The sequence below is a fragment of the Canis lupus genome, chromosome 8, assembly GCF_048164855.1.
Source record: "Canis lupus baileyi chromosome 8, mCanLup2.hap1, whole genome shotgun sequence".
NCBI classification, from domain to species: Eukaryota; Metazoa; Chordata; class Mammalia; order Carnivora; family Canidae; genus Canis; species Canis lupus.
The window spans coordinates 63118605-63134055 of NC_132845.1; the positions used below are offsets into that span (position 1 = coordinate 63118605).

A 15451-nucleotide genomic window follows, 5' to 3' on the forward strand; every position below is an offset into this window, starting at 1 on the left:
GGGACACCCAGCTTCCATGACACGGGGCCGGGGTTTGAACTCGGGTGTCCCTTCAAAGCTCATGTTCTTCCCGGGCAGACATGTCAGCACTGACCCCGACCTTCCCCGCTGTCCTTGCAGAAGGCTCTTGCTGTCGAAAACCAGCAAGGGATAGACAGAAACACTACCTTCTTCAGTTCAATGATCTCGTCATACATGTCTTCCTTCTCTCTGTAGATGAGGGTTCCAGGAACGTGACCTGGAGGGGGACAAGCAAATGTTGGATAAGATCATCTGAACAGTAGATAGAATTCTTGGCTGTACCTGAAGGAAAACCTGGAAGTTGACAAAATTACCTTTTTTAAAAAAGGAGGCTTAAAAAAAAAAAAAAGAGTAAAAATACTTCAACACTTTTAGCCTGACCGCCATACTCCCCGCAAAAGTAAGGAGACTAAAACTGAGAGTGATCCAGAAAGATAAAGCAGGAGGAAATGGAAAGGTGTGAACACAGGGCTCACATGCAGGAAAAGGAAAGAAGGGGTCAAAAGAAGTGGTAAGTTCAAGTTTTTAAATAGCAAACCAAGTAAAAAGGCAATGAACAACACCCCTTCCAATGTCCAGTGAATGAAGTGTAGTGAATGAAGCATACTCTGGTTTCAGGAGGATACTTAATATATTAAGACTCTAGAACATTCAAGCCTAAAGTAGAACACAGAGCCAGCAAACACAGGGAGGGGGTCAGCTCAGGGGGCAAGGTGACATGGGCTCACCACGCTCCCTGCACAAGTCTCCAAGGAGAGCAGTGAGAGCCAGGTAGGAAACGTGGATAAAGGCGAGACAGAAAGGCAGAGACAGGACAACAGACCCAGCCTTTCTGGTGAGATTTGGGCTTTTTATTGTTTGCAATTGTTATTTCTAATATTGTTTATCCAATAGATTTCTTTTTTTTTTAAATGTATTTATTTATTCATGAGAGAGAGAGAGACAGACAGACAGACAGACAGACATAGGCAGAGGAAGAAGCAGGCTCTTAGCAGGAGCCCAATGCAGGACTCAATCCCGGATCTCAGGATCATGATCTGAGCCAAAGGTAGCTGCCCAACTGCTGAGCCACCCAGGCATCCCTATCCAATAGATTTCTTTAAGATTTTATTTATTTATTCATGAGAGACACACACAGAGAGAGGCAGAGACACAGGCAGAAGGAGAAGCAGGCTCCACGCAGGGAACCTGATGTGGGACTCGATCCCAGGTCTCCAGGATCAGGCCCTGGGCTGAAGGTGACACTAAACCGCTGAGCCACCTGGGCTGCCCCCAACAGATTTTTTTTTTAAGATTTTATTTATTTATTCATGAGAATACACAGAGAGGAGAGAGAGAAGCAGAGACACAGGCAGAGGGAGAAGCAGGCTCCATGCAGGGAGCCTGATGGGACTCGATCTCGGGTCTCCAGGATCACGCCCTGGGCTGCAGGCAGCACCAAACCGCTGAGCCACCGGGGCTGCCCCCCACAATAGATTTCAATAAGACTCTAAGCTTAGGGAGGCAGGCCCAATTGGAGCCCAGGAAGATACCACTGTCCACATTAGGGAAACTGCTTTCTAGGAGGCAGAGTGGACTTGTAGGGTCCCTGTCCTCTCTCCATGATCTCATAGGGATGGAGCCAGTACAGGAAGCCCCAAATCTCATTATGTCAAAGCACAAATCTCGGGCTTTCCCTCCTTGTGGCCTCGTCACCATTAGCGTGCTCACCGTTGCTGGCGGAACGCCTGAGATTTGACCTCTTCATTCTTAAAGCTTCTGTCAGATAGTCGGGAGTGCTGCTCGGGGGGTTGGTCCATGCATGCTCCAAGGTCAGGTCTGACTTCAGGGGTTGGGTCAGACTTCCTGGTTTGAATGTGCACGGATTTAATAGGACAGGACAGATAAATGAAACAGGAGGTTTTGCCCCTAATAATCAATCTTCGTGGATTGAGGAAAGTTTAAGTCAACCAGCAGATACTGACAATCTTGGTAGGCTGATAGATGTTTAATCAGCAGCTCTCAAAAAACAAAGCCCAGTTTTGTAGCATCTACCTATTTCCATGGTATAAATATTCCCACCACATCCAATTTCAAGCTGGCAGTGTGACATCGACCAGCTCACAAAATTCCTAGAAACTGAACAATTGGCTCCTGCAAGCCAGTAGGAGCTGGCCACGGCCAGCACCGCTGAGACATCCTAAGACTCAAAGGGATACAGTGTCACACACGCAAACCATCAGAAAGCACACTTAATGCAACGTCTTTGAGAGGATTAAAAACAATGTCATTCAAATAAGTCATATCAGAAACTCTATCCTAAATTACCACCTGCAAGTCCTAAAACTCTCCTCTGGAGCAGGAAAAGTTTCTGTCGGAGCAACCACATACCTTGCTTTGTGCTTCCCAGCCACAGCTTCTGTGGGGTTAAGGACATTCTGTTACCAAGAGGCATGCTTGCTGCTGTCCTCAGAGATCTCCAGGATGCCACTTTTCGCGGTTTAGAGTGATAAGGTGACTCTGGAAAGCCAATATATGGTTTCAGAAGTGCAAGATATCAATGCCCCCTCAACATATGTGCTTCAGAGAGGCAAAACAGCATACTCACCAGAACATTCTGACAAAAGTCAAAAACACAGCTATGATATATGTACATATACTTATATTTCTTTTTAAATTCCATTATAAAGACAACATAATGGGAAATTTGTCTAAAAACACAAATCCTTAATTCTACCAATATTTGACGTTTTCAGATGCATGTGTAGTTTTACATAGTTGTGATATAATGAACATACAATTTTGTGTCTATTGTACTTAACGTTGTAAAAAATGGTCCATTTTGTGACATAAGCAATAATATCAAGAACTTAATATATTAAAAAATCTAGAAGAGGGGTGCCTGGGTGGCTCAGTGATAGAGTGTCTGCCTTTGGTCCAGGTCATGATCCCAAGGTCCTGGGATTGAGTCCTACATCAGATTCCTTGCAGGGAGCCTACTTCCCCCTCTGCCTATGTCTCTGCCTCTCTCTGTGTGTCTCATGAATAAATAAAATAAAATCTTAAAAAAATAAAAATAAAAAATCTAGAAGAAATGAGAAAAAATGACCTTTCTATGGCATTTTTAGTTTTATCAAAACAAGGGAAATGTTTTAAAATTCTTTTTTTAATCTGGGATTTCATCTCTTTAATTCTGGAAGATATGACAAATTTATGGAAAAACTTAGTTCGTCATAAAACATGTTTATAATTAGCAAAGAAATGTCTGTCTATAGCAGGTCCCAAAAAGCTAACATTTTTTAAATTTTTAAAAAACTTCTATGTTTTTTTCATGGCTTCAAAATTTATGAGAAATTTCCCATTATGATTTAGAACAGGAGAATAAAGATACATTAGACCTGGATGCATTTTCCCTCACCGGAAGATGAAAGCCTTCCAAATTTTGTTCATTTAAGTGCTCATTTATAAAGTAAATTAGTGGTTAGTAAAACAGCTCCCCAAGTAACATTTCCCTCCTAAATGTATGCGATTCATCAACAAATAGTAAGAATTCCTCAGGAACATGTATACGCGTAGACCAAAGTGGGAAGTACGCTGGCGAGAAGGGCTGCAAGCACCAAACCCCCACACCTTGGAAGCTACAAACATGCGAAACTGGCTTAGGCATTACAGAGAAGTAACAAGCTAAGGGAACAGGAAACGCAATTGCTGCTGTCGTAGCCCGGGGAATCCAGACAGAAGTGCACCTGCTGAAGGGGCGTTCCGAAGGCCGTGAAGGGAGATCAGGCCAACCAGTGTGAGGCCACGCCAGCCCAGGGAAAGAGGCGTCAGAGCAGGGGGACAGGACACTGATAATCGGCACTGGTGCTGGACGAGAGGCCCTGCTAGGCCGCCAGGAGAAAGCACGAGAAGAAGTGGGGCCGCTGAGGTTCAGCAACCCTCTCGAGTTGTGATTTGGGGGTTCTCACCATTGTATATTACATGAAATGCAATTCTGACATTTGCAGAAATCAAGTTAAAAACAATTTGATTTTTATGATTTTAAACACTCGAAACACTGACTTTCAGTAAGAATCATGAAAGATGCTGTGACATTTACCTTAGGTACCTTGTAGCCAAAAAGGACTTCAAACAAAATGGTTCTAAAACAAGAAGGGGGCAGCCTGGGTGGCTCAGCAGTTTAGCACTGCCTTCAGCCCAGGGTGTAATCCTGGAGTCCCAGGATCAAGTCTTACATCAGGCTCCCTGCATGGAGCCTGCTTCTCCCTCTGCCTGTATCTCTGTCTCTCTCTGTCTCTGTCTCTGTCTCTTTCTCTCTCTCTGTCTCTCATGAATAAATTAAAAAAAAATCTTAAAAAAAAAGTAAAATAAAACAAGAAGGATTAAAACACAAATACCACATTTCTACTTCATATGGACTGTCAATTTCCTCCATGGAAGGAGAGGAGACATCAAAAATTCAAGCTGATAGTTTCTTTCTAATGCTTATATTACTTTGTAACATAAAACATGCTTCTCTCCTTTGCTGGAATTTATCGTTCCAATTATGTTTTTCTTGGGCTAATAGAAAAGTCCATTAGTATTCTCTGAGTGTGTCACATACATGACACAGTCTGTTTGAAATGTACATGTAAAAAAAAAAGAAATGTACGTGTATGTAAAAAACATATATATAAAATAAAGTCAGGGACAGCCTCAGGTTTTTGAGTCGCAAAAGGAAGCCAATCCAGGATTCAAACTTTGTCATAAAAACATTCCTAAGCATAAGATTCACATGTGATTGGTTCACTGTGCTCTAGAGCAATGTCAGACAGTTGAAAATGAGAGAGGCCGGGCTGGCCATCTGGACTAACTCCATGCACCACGGACTAAATGCCTGTGCCTCCCATAAGCCTTACTATGAAACCTAAAGCCCTAATGTGATCACATTAGGGGGTGAGGCCTCCAGGAGATGGTTGGGTCATGAGATGAGACCCTTGTGATGGGATTGGTGCCCCTATAGAAGGGACCCCACAGAGCTCCCTCACCCCTTCCTCTGTGTGAGATACAATGGTAGTGGCTGTCTACAGCCCAAAAGAGGCCTCACCAGAACTCAACCATGCTGGGATCCTAGTCTTGGGCCTCTGGCCTCCAGGACCATAAGAAGTAAATGCCTGTTATTCAGAAGGCACTCAGCCGCCTGGGTGGAGGACCCATCCCCACAACCTGGTTCCCCGACAGGCAGCCACATGCTTGCCCACGGCCAAGGACAGTGTCTCCCGGACAGATCTGCCACCCCTGCTGAGGATGGGGAACAGAACCTGCCAGCAAATGCAGCCAGGGAGAGCCCACAAGAAAGCCACTACATCTGCTCAACACAGTGTGCTGACAACAGCTCTGACTCTAGAGCCAAACCCCTCTGACTCTAGAGCACAAGGCCCTCTGGCCACAGCAGAGCACAAGAGAAAGGAAAGAGCACAAGAGGCCAGAAGCACTGCGTCTACCAGAGGCCCCAGGGACAGCAACCATTCAGGAGCCTCAGCCCCTCATCAGGCCTCCTCCCATGGGGACCACTGGGGCCACGGGGGAAGGCAGGGACCCCAAGAGCGCCAGCTCCAAACACCCTAACACAAAACAGAGCCAAGCAGTGGAGTGTCCTAGCTCAATGACCCTAAGTGTTTGAAGAAGATATTCGTGATCTTTCTCCCAAGATGCCAGGGAAGGACAGTTTCTGAAAATCATTTTCTGGGTTAAACTAAAGAAATTTGAGGGATGAGGGGCCTGGTCATACTTACTTGGTGATGTGGGTGGAGGTTTGTGGAAACTTTTCCTTTTTGCTTTCTGAAAGAAAGAAAAAATGAGGTAAAGCATGCCCAGCCTTCTGGAGCAGCCCAGCAGCCTCAGGTGTGAAGCACAGGTGTGATCAGGATGGGTCAGGGCAGGTGCAAGGGCAGCGAGATTCACCCAGCAGAGATGTTAGCATAGTCTGGGCCAAGAAAGAAACCCATTGCAAAGCAGGGCGACCCCAGGAAACGTAATGAGTACAGCACTCTAGCTGGGCCAGGTCCCTGGGAGCTCTGGTGACACCACCTAAGTGCAGACAGGAGATACCACACAAATGGTGTATCTGTGACCACGCCACTGTCCTCATGTCAGCACCTGGAGCACCAGGGTGTGACTGTCCATGAGGGCAGATTCAACAAGAAGAAAGCCTTATGAATAAGGCACCTGCGAATCCTCCTGGGGAGGGAAGGTCCAGCAGAGGACAGATGTGTTGGTTCACCATCTCCCGGGCCAACCCTGATGCCAAGTGCAGAACTGGGCACCAACTTGGTTCTCCTACCCACTACTTGCAGGCTTGGGAAATGACACACCTTTGGCGCCTTGTTTTCCTCAACTGCTTCCCACTAGACAGAGGATCCCCTTTGCTTCCCTTCTGGTAGAAACAATGAACTCTACATTCTGAATTTTACCCAGTGGACGGGCTGGATCCCTACTTCTCCAGGGGACATGTTGGGCTCCTGTTCTCAGTGGTGTGGAGGGAACATCCCTAACTCTGCAGAGGTTCCTCACGACAGACAAGGAACCTATGAGGCTCTTGTGGAATGGGGATCTGCTGGGGCCACATGCCCTCAGAACTCTGTGCAGACGTTTGTCTGTGACCCTGCCTTTTAGACACACGCTCCTTGTGCTCTTCTTTCCCAACTGCGTGGCTGGTGGGCTTTTCTATCCAGCACAGCTTCCCAGATGAACCCAGAGAGACCAGGATGGGGGCTAGTTTGCCTGGAGATGCTTCAGCCTAGCTCCCTGCACCCTGGGGACTCCAGGGGCCATCTGGCCAGGACATCATGCAGTGCCAGGGCTGTGGCTGCCAAAGGGTCTCTTTCTCACCCGGAGCCCTCTCCTGACTGGGGATCCGGAGGGGGGTGGTGCAGGTTGTAGGCCAAAACTAGATGCAGAATAGGAGTTTACAATCTGCCTCAAATATACTCTGCTCAGGACTAACATCTGGATACAAGTTTTAAAATGATAACCACAGTTGTTTACATCCAACTAAGGGCTGAGTAGCATTTGGAGTTTGTATTCCAGCTCCAAACACAACATTTGTGGGGTTTGACCTGGTGCACATGTTTGAGTTACAAGAAAAGGGGCAAAATAGCCTAGCTGGTGCTAGGATATGTGGCTGCCCCTCAATCACACTCACCGTCTCAAAGTCAGAGTCAAAGGTAATTGCAGATAGACTGTCATCTCCCTAGAAGAAGAGATGCAAACATTGAAATTTTAGGGCACCTGCTTGGCTCCCTACAGTCATATACACAAGGTAGAAAGAGCTCATCCACAGCTATGGAGGCAGAGACTCAAGAAATTCAGGACACACGAAACAGGTGGTGGCCAGATGGCTCCATCCAGCAGAAGGAATGGGTGGGGGACACAGCACAGAAACCCTGCCTGAGGGGCTGCTCTGTGTCTGTTGGTCCAGAGACACCATTTTCAGGGAACTGCTGGGTACTGTTGATAAAGAAACAGTTCAGGATAAAAGGATTTCGTTTTCTGCACTGTTTAAATGTGCTCGCATCACCTTCACATCAAAACATGAGGAATCTGTAACTGGATCCTATAAGAGCAAATCAAAGTCATTTTAAAAAACACATTCATTCATTAATACATGCATTATTATTTGGACTAATAAAGCTTCCTGCCCTGGACTGGGGGTTGGGGGTATATTTCTGTACCACCTAATTTCAGTAAGTTAGGAAATAAAATCTGTACCACCTAATTTCAGTACTAGGATGTCATTTCCCAAAAGAAGAGTGTTTCCATGTTAACTCACCCAAGTTTAAATCCTAAAGAGAGAGAGAGAGAGAGAGAAAGGAGGAACAAAATTTAAATCCTTCAGACTGTTGTGTTGCTGATTGAAGTTGCTGCTGAGAGGACTGCACGCCCCTCTTGTGAACCAATGACACTGCGTCTGGCTGCTGGGGTGAGTACGTCTCAGCGAGCCATCCATCCATCTGTGGTGGAACCCACTTACTATCCTAGGGGGGGCTCTGATGCCTTCTGAAAAGCACAGAGATGATCCAAGGCTGAGCATCAGCACTTTGAGCAATAATTCTGCTAGCAGATTGAAGGTCCCCTGGAAACAGGACCGCGGCGGAACATGGATCAGGTGTTGCTATACAGCCTCTCTGAGACACAGTCTGGACTAATGGTGCAGCGGGACTTGACGTGGGACCAGGGGGAAGGTAGTGTGCTCAAATAAACAGAACCTTTTATCAGCCACTTAGATTTTCGATGTCACTAAACGGGTGACGTTTTCAGGTGTAAATAGCACATGCCCATTATAGAGAGGAGTTTTCTTTGAGCAAAGTGGATTAATATGATGTGCGACATTAAGGAAGGGAAGGCAGAGGATTTGATGTGCAGATCCTGTTCAAGACCAGAGGAGCCACAGCAGCAACCATGTCCTGGTGCCCTGGCATCACAAAGGACACACCTGCCAACCGCACGTGTGAACCCCCAGGAAAACTACATACAGAAGCCAAAAAAAGTTTCTCTTGTGGAGACTCATCATTATGACTTGTTCTGAATAAAACCTTGAAAACTGTGTAATAACCTGAAGGCTCAACGAGGGATTGAGGTTATGTGTATTACCTTTCTCTGCAACAGGTCTGTTCACCCACCATGCCTTCTCCCCAGCCTGTCCCCCACCACGGGTCACCACCTGTGCCCCACCAGTCAGATCTGGAACCACAGAGCCTCCTCAGACCCGCCCCTTCAGTCCCCAGGAGAGAGACCACACATAGTGTTAAAAACAACCAAAGCATTAATGGTTGATTCCCTGAGCATGATCCGCGCTGCTGCAGGCTGGCGAACTAGACAGCACCCATTCATGGCCCGTCAGGAACACAGGGGCCTCTGGGCACTGGGCAGGCAGGCAGGGGGGTCCTGCAAGACCGGGAGTAGCAGCAGGCCTCTGGGCCAGCTGTGATGTTGGCCACGCCACCAACCCTCCGCAGCTCAGCTGCCTTGACAACGGAGGACACGTTCCTCTACCAGATGTTTAAAAGCACTGGAAGTATACATACACTAGTAACTCAACCCTGGGGCAGAAGATATGGCATGTCCAGAAGGAGATGCAGGGGCCTCTAGGGACTCAGTACATGACAGAGAGGAAGACGTCTTCCAGAATGGTGAGGTGAGGAGCTTGGGTGATTGTCTCAACAAACAAGAAAGTTATAAAACAAACAATTGGTTGAGGTTTCTGGAAATTGACCTAAAGGCATACAGCAATAGAGAAAGATTCATTCAAGAAAATTTACTAAATCTGAGGAAGAATCTGAGTGAGAGTCTGGGGCACTCCTCGCCTCCCAAGCTCCATCCCATAGAAACTCTCTACTTCAGAGAGACCTGCTCTAGGTGGGTGCAGGCAGGATGGTGGGGAATGGTGGGGGAGTGTTCCAGAAGTAGAGTGTAAGCTCTGCCCCAGGTGTGGCAGGCTAGGGATTCTGGGTCCCCAAAACCCCTAAGCCAGTTTGCTTGTAGGGCAGAGGTTCCACACAGGGAAGGTCAGGCCCAGAAGGACAGCACCCCTCCTGGAGCAGAGGTGTCACTCCAGGAGAAGCATGTGGCCATCCCCACTGCCAGTTCTGTGCAGTAGCACAAAGGTCCTTTCCCGGGGGAGAGGCAGGTCAACACTTGTGCCCAAGGGGACTGGCTTTATTTGTGGCAGGTAGTGGAGCATCTTCATGCTTCCCTGATTCCACTGCCAAGTCGAAGACCACAGTGACACAATGGAGAGCAATTGCAAAGCCCCCTCACGGTGCAATCATACCAACAGAAAACTAACCAGCAGAGCAAGCAGAACTACAACAGGCCCAGGAGAGCCTTCCCAGGGTCATGGTCAACCCTGAGGCTCAGGGAGGCTGCCTACAAGCACTAGACTGCACGCATCAGCAGCAGGCTCAAGGTGGACATGGAAACACCCCCCACACGCACCTAGATCAACCAAGGGGCACAAGCCCACCAGCACTTGGGGCCTCAGCATGACTCTAAACTAAACACTAGTTGAACAAGAAGCTCTGACCCAAGAGCAGCTCCCAGGAAGCCAGGCTTAGAGGTAAAATCACACATCCTTGGAAGTCTGGGGGGCCACGTGCTCATCTAAGGCTGCCCTCTTAGGCGACATGGGAGGGGAGCAGTCCAAGCTGCTAGGCCCTGGTTGCAGGGGCAAAACCGTAAATCCCCATCCTGTGGCAGCAGCCCCCAGGCCACATACCTCAGATGCACACACGCACATACACATGCTCCAGATGCACATGTGCACAAACACACATGCACATGCACACACCATACATGCACATGCATGTAACACAGCACAGGTACACATGTGCACACATGCATGCATACACATGCAAATGCATGCACACATGTACACACAGTGATAAAGAGCAAAGTTTTGACTGGCCAAGGAGCTTACCCATAACCTTTGACCAGAAAGTGGCTTCTGCTGACCCAGGGGTGACCCCTAGGTAGTTAGGCTAAAAGATGCAAACAAGAAAGAATGTGAGCAGGGAATCAGAGGCCGCACAGGTGTGGGAAGACCAACTGCAGAGTGAGTCCAGCCAAATCGCTCAGCAAACAGACGAACCACCAAGCAAACCCCATCGCTCCCATGGGGAGGAGGGATCAATACCAAGTTGCTATAACATTCTATCTAAATGTCTAGCTTTCGATGAGAAACTATGATACACAGAAGCAGGAAAGCATGAGTGGAATAAGGGAGAAAAGCAGAAATAGAGTCTTTTGAAGAGGCTCAGGTAATAGACTAGCAGCCATAATAAATATGTTCAAGCCCTTTTACCAGCACTGGCTCTTACATCACAGGTGGTCCCACTCAGGCTCCATGTCACCCCTGTGGCTCTGTACCGTGGTCAGCGGGGCTGCTTACAGCCCGCACAGTGAGCCCCTGGCACACAGCACATGCTCTGTGAACTTCACCGGCCAGCCTGGAGGCAGCTCCATTCCACTTAGGGAACGGACAGACAGAGCAGTTCCTGCTCTCAAGAGGTTTTTGTCTAATCTCAGACTGATCCGAGATCAGCAGAAAGCCACAGGTCAGCCTGGACCGAGGGCTGAGAGTCTCCTAAGCGCCAAGAGACCTTTGTGCCAGTTCCTCCACTACTGGACTCCTTGAGACTAAGGCACCAGAGCATAACTGGTTTTGTGCCTCGGACTCCCATGTATAGGGGGCTTAACAAATGCTTGTGCGTGTAAGAATGTGTATAGTCACATAAAAGTGAAAACAAGAGAGGGAAAGCTGGGGAACAGGTAAAGTAGGAGTAGCCACAGGTTAGACTTTAAATCACGCTCTTGAAAACACGTGGCTGTGGGAAAACGTCAACAAATTAAATGGTAAAGGTCACAACACAATTTATTTTATTTTTTTTAAATAATCTTTTTTTTATTCTTATGATAGTCACAGAGAGAGAGAGAGAGAGAGAGAGAGAGAGGCAGAGACATAGGCAGAGGGAGAAGCAAGCTCCATGCACCGGGAGCCCGACGTGGGATTCGATCCCGGGTCTCCAGGATCGCGCCCTGGGCCAAAGGCAGGCGCTAAACCGCTGCGCCACCCAGGGATCCCACAACACAATTTAAACGTGTTTAAACACAATGATCTCGATTTTTAGAAAATCTACGTGGGAAGAGATGCACTGAGGAAAGACTGGGAGGAAGTCCACCCGATATTGAGGTGGTCTGGCGCAGGTGGTTAGATCATGGGTAAGCTGTCTACGTTTTCTCTAGCAGCCATGGCTTTCGTAATCACGACCTGGGAAGTCACTTTCTAAAGATGAAGGAGCAAGGAGTGCGCCCAGGTAGGTGAGCTGGAGATGGGCCAGGCCTTGGTGCCTTGAGGGATGCTCCGGTACTGGGTAAGCTCTGTGCAGCCCTGCGGGGCTCGGCCCTCTGAGAAGGAAGCAACGTGGCCAAAATGTCCCTGTCTGGAGCCCTCCAGAGGCTTCTCACGGTGCCCACAATAAGGTGCAAACTCCCTGCATGGCCTGCGAGGCTCCCTGTGGTCAGGCCCTGCTCTCCTTCTGGAGGGGCAGGGGGCAGCAAGCTCTCTCAGGCCCTGGAACAGTCCCCACCGTCCCACCTCCCACGCTCTCAGGTCTCCTTGCGCAGGGGCATCCAGGGAGTCCTGGGCACCTGCTCCAGCACCCGGCCTGAAGCAGCCCTCTGCAACCCACCGCGGCCCCAGGGGCCTGTTCCCTGTTCTGCTCGGGCCACCTGAGTGCGGTTGCAGGCCTCGTTCTCCCCGCACCTGCACCGCAGTGCCACTCATTCACCCATCGTGACACCTCCAGCGGGGGGCAGGCGCCCCCAAACACTTGGCAAAGGCGCGAGCTGTCAGCACGCCTGCCCTCACCCTAGGGGGGAACTTGGGGGCACCTTCTCGGGGAAGCCTCCTCTCGGCGCTGGGCCGGACGCAGGTCCGGGGGGGGGGGGGCGGCGCGGGGCTTCCTTCCCCCCACCTCCACGCCTCGCACATCTGGAGGGCTCGGGCTGGGCACCCGGCCGCTGCGCCCCCCACCCCGCCGCCCCGAGGCACGGGGAGGGGCGGGCACTTACGCAGTGAGCTCCGTAGCCCCGCGGGCCGCGGTCGCAGGCTCGGCACAGGCCGGGGCCTCGCAGGCGCCGAGCGGCGAGGACGCGGCGTCCGGGAGGGCTTCCTGGAAGCGGCGGCCTGTGCAAGGGCGGGCGGGGTCGAGGGGCGGCTGGAGGCTGGGTGCGGGGCGGGACGCCCGGCCGGCCGCCCGCGGGCGGGGACCCGAGGGCCGCTCTTGTGCGGTAACAATAAGGGCGGCTGTGAGCCGGCGGCCGCCAGCCGTGCGCCCCTTCCTCCGGCCCGCGCCCGGCCCCGCGAGCCCGGGAGCCGGAGGGAACGGGGAGGCCCGCCCGCGCTTACCGTCTCTGAGGCCGGCTCCGCGGTGCCCTGCGACATGGCGGCGGCGCTGCCCGGCCGGCCCGGGGCGCTGCGGGCGCGGCTGTCCCGCTGCGCGGCTCCGCGGGCCCCCCGGCCGCCCGCAGCCTCCGGGCCTGCCAGCCCGCGCGCCGGCCGCGCCCCCGCTGCCATGGTAACCGCGCCGCCGGCGGGGCCCCGGATGTGGCCGGCGCCGGCGAGCCCGGCCGACCGTGCGCGTGCGCAGAGAAAGCCACGGGCCGACGCGCCGCGCGCGGGGAGGTGCGGGGCGGCGAGCGCAGCGGTGCCGGAGCCGGGGGTGGAGCGCAACGGTTCCCAGAGGGCGCCCCCCGCCTTCTCTCGCGGAGGCTCTGCGGCACGCCTGCGCGGCAGTCACCCCAACGGGATGCAAGTGCGTGCTCGGTTGACGCTGAGAGGCATAAGGGGCGTGTGCAGGGTCCCAGGCTGCTCGCTCCCGGCACCTGGCATTCCGAGAGCTCTCCTCCTCTTCTATCCCAGGCGCTGGGGTTCTGATGCAGCCCCAGGGCAATAAAAAGTGACGAGTTTGCACGCACTCGGTGTGCATCATGAAGATCGTTAGGAGCATCGGGCTGCAGAGTTTGTTTAAATCATGAATAGCAAATATGATTTGCCCTTGCACCTTGGCACAGGTGTGCAAGGGCACTTGCTCTGTCCCCTCACCCTGCTTTCTTTTTCCAGCCACTGACATTATCTGCTAACGCGTTGCGTGTCTGGAATGCAAGCTCTTAGGGGCAGGGGCTTTGTTTAATTCACAGCCGTCCCCTCATCCCTGGGAACGGGGTCTGGCCCAGGCAGGTGCTCCACTAATATATATTTGGAGTCCGGGGAGTCATGCGACTTCCCTGTGGCGCTGTTTCCTCAAATATCTAGTGGGGGAAAGTGTTGCCGTGAGGATCAAGTGAGGCAATAGCTGTAAGGTGCTTAGTACAGTTGGTGGTCCGCCCCAGAATGAGTGCGATGCGACACGTGTCCTTTGATGGGGTGGATGACTGACTCCTCACACCGCTGCAGTGCGGCGCAGCAGAAATTATTGGCAGGTTATTACTGCCCTAGTTCTGGCACACAGGCTGTCTCCCCACCGGTAGGAGAAACTGAGCTGCTTATTTTCACAACTGCCATTTATTTCCTGGGGATACTGCCCACGAGGTGGACAAGAGCTTGTACCACCTAAACGACCTATGCCCGTGTGACTTTTGCTCCTGCAGTCCCCTTGCTCTTCTGCTTGTGTTGTTTCTCTTACTTTCGCTCATTTAGTTGTCAGGACAGTCCAGGGCCATTTTTTTTTTTTTTTTTAGATTTAAAAAAAATTATTATTGAGAGAGCAAGCACAAGCAGGGGAGGGGCAGAGGGAGAGGGAAAGCAGACTCCCCACTGAGCAGGGAGCTGAGATGTGGGGCTCCATCACAACCCAGAGATCACAACATGAAGGCAGACGCTTCACTGTCTGAGCCATCCAGGCACTCCGTGTCCACAACTTTTTCCTCTGCTGTTCTTTTTTTTTTTTTTTTTAATGACTTTTTCTTCCTTTTTTTTTTTTTTAGATTTTATTTATTCACTCTTGAGAGACACACAGAGAGAGAGAGAGAGGCAGAGACAGAAGCAGGCTCCATGCAGGGAACCTGACGTGGGACTCGATCCCAGGACTCCAAGATCATGCCCTGGGCCAAAGGCAGGCGCCAAACCGCTGAGCCACCCAGGAATCCCCTCTGCTGTTCTGAATTCTAAAAACATCTAAAAGCCTTTCAAAACGTATTGGCAAAAGCTGTCCTGACCTCATTTGCCAACAGAAGTCTGAGCTGAAGCTATTTACAGCGTCCACACGTTCTGCTTGTATATTAATGTGTTTCACCACAGAACTTTTAATGCATTTGATTATGGTGTGCCCATCACAGCCTGGCAGGAATGTAACCTCACATTACAGTGTATGTGTACCAGGTAACCGCTCACATGTTCCTGAACCACGTGTCCTCAAAAGTTTCGGGTGAGGAACGCCTGGATGGCTCAGAGGTTGAGCGTCTGCCTTTGGCTCAGCCTGTGATCCCAGGATCTGGGATGGAGTCCCGCGTCGGGCTCCTTGCAGGGAGCCTGCTCCTCCCTCTGCCTGTGTCTGTGCATCTCTCTGTGTCTCTAATGAATAAATAAATAGAATCTTTTTTAAAAAAAGTTTCAGGTGAGAAATGGTGGACCTGCATAATCTAGTATACAACTCTGGAGCCATTCTGCCTGGGTTTGGACCCCAGCCAGGACAACCCACTAGCCCTGTAAGCTTAGGAGCTAGCCTCTGTGCACTTGAGTTCCCTGGTGAGGGGATGGTCATAGTACCCCTCCCCCCCAGAGTTAGTGCAGAATCACGCGAACCTCTATTACATGAAGCACTTAACACAGTGCTGCCCTAAGATGCTATCCCCACAACTGCCGGGCCGCGCAAATATTCCTGTCCCCGTGTTTACAATGAGGGATCACAATTCA

The 15451-nt window shown here is 50.7% G+C and overlaps 1 protein-coding gene across 12 annotated transcripts in view; it reads right to left on the reverse strand.

Moving 5' to 3' along the window:
* Positions 1-13063, reverse strand: part of IQCE (IQ motif containing E) — a 46237-nt gene extending 33174 nt beyond the window's left edge. For 4 of the 12 annotated variants that reach the window (XM_072836801.1, XM_072836802.1, XM_072836798.1 and 1 more), the window contains exons 1-6: positions 12947-13052; positions 7184-7231; positions 5775-5820; positions 2392-2520; positions 1732-1866; positions 168-238 (exon numbers count right to left, since the gene is read on the reverse strand). In XM_072836801.1, the coding sequence (XP_072692902.1) occupies positions 168-238; positions 1732-1866; positions 2392-2520; positions 5775-5820; positions 7184-7231; positions 12947-12982 (465 nt within the window). In that variant the 5' untranslated portion in view covers positions 12983-13052. Of the gene's footprint in view, positions 1-167; positions 239-1731; positions 1867-2391; positions 2521-5774; positions 5821-7183; positions 7232-10456; positions 10479-12609; positions 12643-12946 lie in introns of those variants that run through there. The other 8 variants (XM_072836799.1, XM_072836803.1, XM_072836804.1 and 5 more) reach the window with 8 other exon arrangements.
* Positions 13064-15451: the final 2388 nt, after the last annotated feature.